A 4,385-nucleotide genomic window follows, 5' to 3' on the forward strand; every position below is an offset into this window, starting at 1 on the left:
GAATACTAATAGACTTGCTGGAGGCAAAAATTCAGTGAGGGCAAGCCCGAGGAAATAAAATTATTTAAAAGAGGCACAAAGTGAGACTAGAAAAAGGGAGCAACTTGGACTTCCAAAGATAGTGCTTCTTCCATCAGGCACTGGGAGGACATACATCAGTGGTGGCAGGGTTATTCTAAAATATCTGAAAACCCAAAAATGTCTTAGTCTGTGGGAAAACTTTTTGTGTGTTATTTCTGTAGGTTTTCTGTCCTGTAATGTTTTGATTAGCTTGATATTAAACTACATATGTGCAGGATGCCCAAAAGTGTTTCGAGGGAAACCAATCCTGGGATCTAATGTTTGCCACAGTTGTTAGATTGCTTAAAAACAAAGCATATCTCTCAGATTTCATAAGAAGGCAAGGGGCAGCTTGACAGGTGGCATATTGGCCGCCACTGGGTCAAATTAACCCTATGGGTATGTTAGCATGCTTAGAATTTTTTTAAAAATAAATTGTCAACATTTAAAAATCAGAAGTTCAATCTGGTATCTCTGGGCAAGCAGCACAAATTGGAAGAAGCTGCACAGCCACTGCCCACTTTAGGCAGGCCTGTGCTTTCTAGTACCTGGCCTGGCCGCTCATTTAAGCCACCTGACTGACCCCTGTAGGCAAGAGAGTTTGCTACTGGTGGTTTCGCCTAGTGAAGGGATCCCAGGCTTGGTCGTCCTCAGGACTGCCACAGGGGGGCAGCACTGGTCTGCCCATGAGGCCTGCGTCAGCCTGAGCCTATGACCAAGCTAAGCTTATTAGCACATCCTTTCAGAACCAGAAACCTCATCCTCACTTCAGCAGCAGACCCTGCTTCCCCACACTCCCCATTGGATATATGCCCTGAGAAGCAACAGCAGCTCATCTCAACATTCCCAGCAGGGCTCGGCGACTGAGGGGAAGCCACCGACTCAACTTGCCCCTCCTTCTCTGGCTACCACTTTCCACGTCCCCCCAATCCTCCCACTCCACAGCCAGCATCTCTACCTGTTCAGTAATTCTACCTTCACCCACCTGTTAACACCACTGGGCCTCAGATCCTGAGGTAAGCGGCAGGGCAAACAGCCTCCCCCTTTTAAGGCAGGTTCATTCTTCATCAAATACTCATTACTTGCCTTTGCTCACTCAGGTTAAAGGTCAGTTGACTTCGTGAGGCAACAGGTCTGCTCTCTGCTCTCACCCCTTCCAACCTCACCGAAAACATCCTTAGTGGCAGCATTTAGTATAAGCTCCTACTGCCCTTCAGGAAAGACATTTAGTATTATGCATTGAGGCCCTTAAAACCGTTCGTCCCATTTCATCCAAAATGCCATTTACTGTTCCTACCGTTTAGTCCAAAAATGCAGGAAAATCCTTATATAAGATACTCTGCAATATTTCTCTAGTGAACAACCAGAAACAACCCAAATGTCCAGCAATAGGGAAACTGTTAAAAACAAACTATGCTATATTCCCACTTGATGGGCAATTATACAGCTAATGAAAACAATTAGAATTATGAAGGCCATGTGATAAGATAGGAAAGTGATTATGATATGAAACACTATGTAAAAAGAAGAATATAAAATTAAATGTACAGTAATAAATATCTAAAAAAACTAGTCCAAGAATTACTGAAAGATACCAAAATGTTAACATTTTATCTGTACTAGAGCCCTCAGAGTGTGGGTAACCTTTTTTAAACCCCTACCAAATTTAACATACATATACTACTTTTATAGGGAAAAGTATGTGTACATGTGTGTATGAAGTTGGAAAATTTGATAGCAATTGTTAAGCTCCCTGGTCCACTCTTAATGTAGACTTCGAAAGTATATAAGCCTCATGTTATCATGATAAAAAGGCCCTTGGGAACCTGCGCCTCCAGGACTCACCGCCTCCAGGATCCAGTGCAGCCACGCTAGTAAAACAAAGCTTCCAGGGCCCCAAAGTCCTTAGTTAAAGGCCAATTTTATCCTACCCGGAGATGACTGCTTTGCATAACTCCTAGGAGACCGCAGCACCACCTGGAAGATAGGATTAGACCAAAATGGTTCTCAGACGCAACTTTAATCAAGTTTTGCACTACACAGTAATGGGGTGGGGGTGAAAGACGGTGATTGTTTTCAAGCAAATTCACCTGCCCCAAGGTGAACAGCCTGGGCTCCCAAGAACAGAAAACTGCTTTCCTTCCCAGGGGAATCCCCTTCCTGAGCTGACAGGATTTCAGGGAGAATGAGCACAAAGGACAAAGCAAGCTAGTTAAGGGAGCCAGGTAGATTTCTGAACTCCTCCCAGTGCAAACTAGAACCAGGCATGTAGGTACCCCTCCTAAAGGCATCACCCCAATCCCAGCCACTCCCACCTGAGGCCAAACTGCCTCCCCACAGGGACTGACGGCCAATGTTCACTTCATCACTCTCCTCCCAGTGGTGCACCTAGCAGCGCAGAAGCCTGAGCAGCTGTGGCCACCATCGAGCAGAGGCAGCCTTCAGGCCAGAACCCTCACGGGCCTTCCTCTTCACTGGCCCCTCAGCTACTAGTGTGTCTGCCTGGCCATAGCAGAGCAGCCAGTATGTGTGTGGCTGTGTGGGACGGGAGGGGCCAGAAGAAGCAATAAAGCAAATCAGATGTGGGTTCTGGTTGCTGGGTCGACATGGTGGCAGGACCAGTCTTGGCCCCCAGAAGGACCCATAGGGCCCTGTGTCCTCCATTAATTCTTCTCCGGGCGGTTTCTGTTCAGGACAGCTTTAGGGGCAAGTTCCAGCTTGTCCTTAAGGCTCACGACCTGGGTGTGGTCCTTGCCTAGCAGCTCATCCAGCTTGCGGTCCTCCCGGCGCTCCGAGATGCTCTTCTCCTCCTCCACAGGCTGGGGATCCTTCCCCCGGATGAACCATTCCAGGTGGTAGCCCAGAGCCCCAACCACGAAGGCCACGGGAAAGGTGACATAGGGAGCATAGGTACTCACCACACTCCAAAGCACAGGCCACATGACATCTGCGCCGCAGCTCACACCCCGCTGTCTGGCCCCCACCCTTCGCCTGTGCTCCAACTTCCGGAGCACCGAAGCCGCCAGTCCCAGCGGCCCTCAGGGCCTCGCCCCAGACCCCGCCCACTGGCGCCCGCGATCTTGGATATTGTAAATAATGCTGCTGTGAACATGGAGATACAGATATCTTTTCCAGTTAGTGTTTTTGTTTCTTTTGGATATACTCCCAGAGGTGGAATTGCGGGATCATATGATACTGCTCTTTTTAATTTACATTTTTCCCTCTCAAAATGAATTAGTGTTTTGGAAATATCAGATAACAAGGTGAGGGATTATCACTTTTTTATTCTTCAGTTCATTCAACAAGTATTTCCTGATCACAAACTAAGAGCCGAGCATTGTGCTAGATGGTCTGGAACGTCAAAAAAAAAAAAAAAAAAAAAAAGTGAAACAGATACCTTCATGGATGTTAAGGTTTAGTTGGAGAGAAATTCAATAAGGAAATAAATACAAAATAAATACAGGATCATAAATTGCAATAAGTGTTTTGAAAGAATATACAATGGAAGAGGATATCAGGAAAAAAATGGTTATATTTGGGGGCTAAGAAAAATGCCAATTTGAGAAAGTGACAACAGGTTGAGATCAGAAAGATGAGAAGGAGTTAATCTGGGGAAGAGTGAAACATATGGAACCTTCCAGAAAGAAAAAAAAGCAATTTGATAATAAGAGCAATTCAGAGGTATTATCCAAATATTTTGCATTACAGGGCATTAGAATTGTTTTAAATAATGGAAATCAGTAGTTTTTTCAAGAATCTGTCAACATTTTTTTATTATTAAACCATCATATTATTTAAGTATTCTTTATAAAATCAAGAATCAGGCCTTTTTTATTGTAATGAATTGATTGCATCATTTGCTCAATTTTGAGTTAGCATTTAATATTGAAATCTTCTTTTTTTAATATTTATTTTTATTTATTTATTATTTTAGTCTGTGTTGGGTCTTCGTTGCTGCACGTGGGCTTTCTCTAGTTGCTGCGAGCAGGGGCTACTCTTCATTGCAGTGCGCGGGCTTCTCTTTGCAGTGGCTTCTCTTGTTGCGGAGCATGGGCTCTAGAGCAGGCAGGCTTCAGTAGATGCAGCACGTGGGCGCAGTAGTTGTGGCTCATGGGCTCTAGAGCGCAGGCTCAGTAGTTGTGGCGCATGGGCTTAGTTGCTCCGCAGCATGTGGGTCTTCCCAGACCAGGCCTCAATCCCATGTCTCCTGCATTGGCAGGTGGATTCTTAACCACTGCGCCACCACGGAAGCCCTTGAAATCTTCTCTTCTAATTATTTCCTTGTCATTAGATTAGTACAATGTCTTCCTAGCTACTCATTCAAA

The 4,385-nt window shown here is 45.2% G+C and overlaps 1 protein-coding gene across 1 annotated transcript; it reads right to left on the reverse strand.

Annotated features, from left to right (window-relative positions):
• Nucleotides 1–2,646: 2,646 nt before the first annotated feature.
• Nucleotides 2,647–3,054, reverse strand: LOC137216449 (small integral membrane protein 12-like). The gene has a single exon (XM_067722478.1). The coding sequence runs from the start codon at nt 3,000–3,002 to the stop codon at nt 2,724–2,726; it is 279 nt and encodes a 92-aa protein (XP_067578579.1). The 5' UTR covers nt 3,003–3,054; the 3' UTR covers nt 2,647–2,723.
• Nucleotides 3,055–4,385: the final 1,331 nt, after the last annotated feature.

The sequence above is a fragment of the Pseudorca crassidens genome, chromosome X, assembly GCF_039906515.1.
Source record: "Pseudorca crassidens isolate mPseCra1 chromosome X, mPseCra1.hap1, whole genome shotgun sequence".
Taxonomy (NCBI): domain Eukaryota; kingdom Metazoa; phylum Chordata; class Mammalia; order Artiodactyla; family Delphinidae; genus Pseudorca; species Pseudorca crassidens.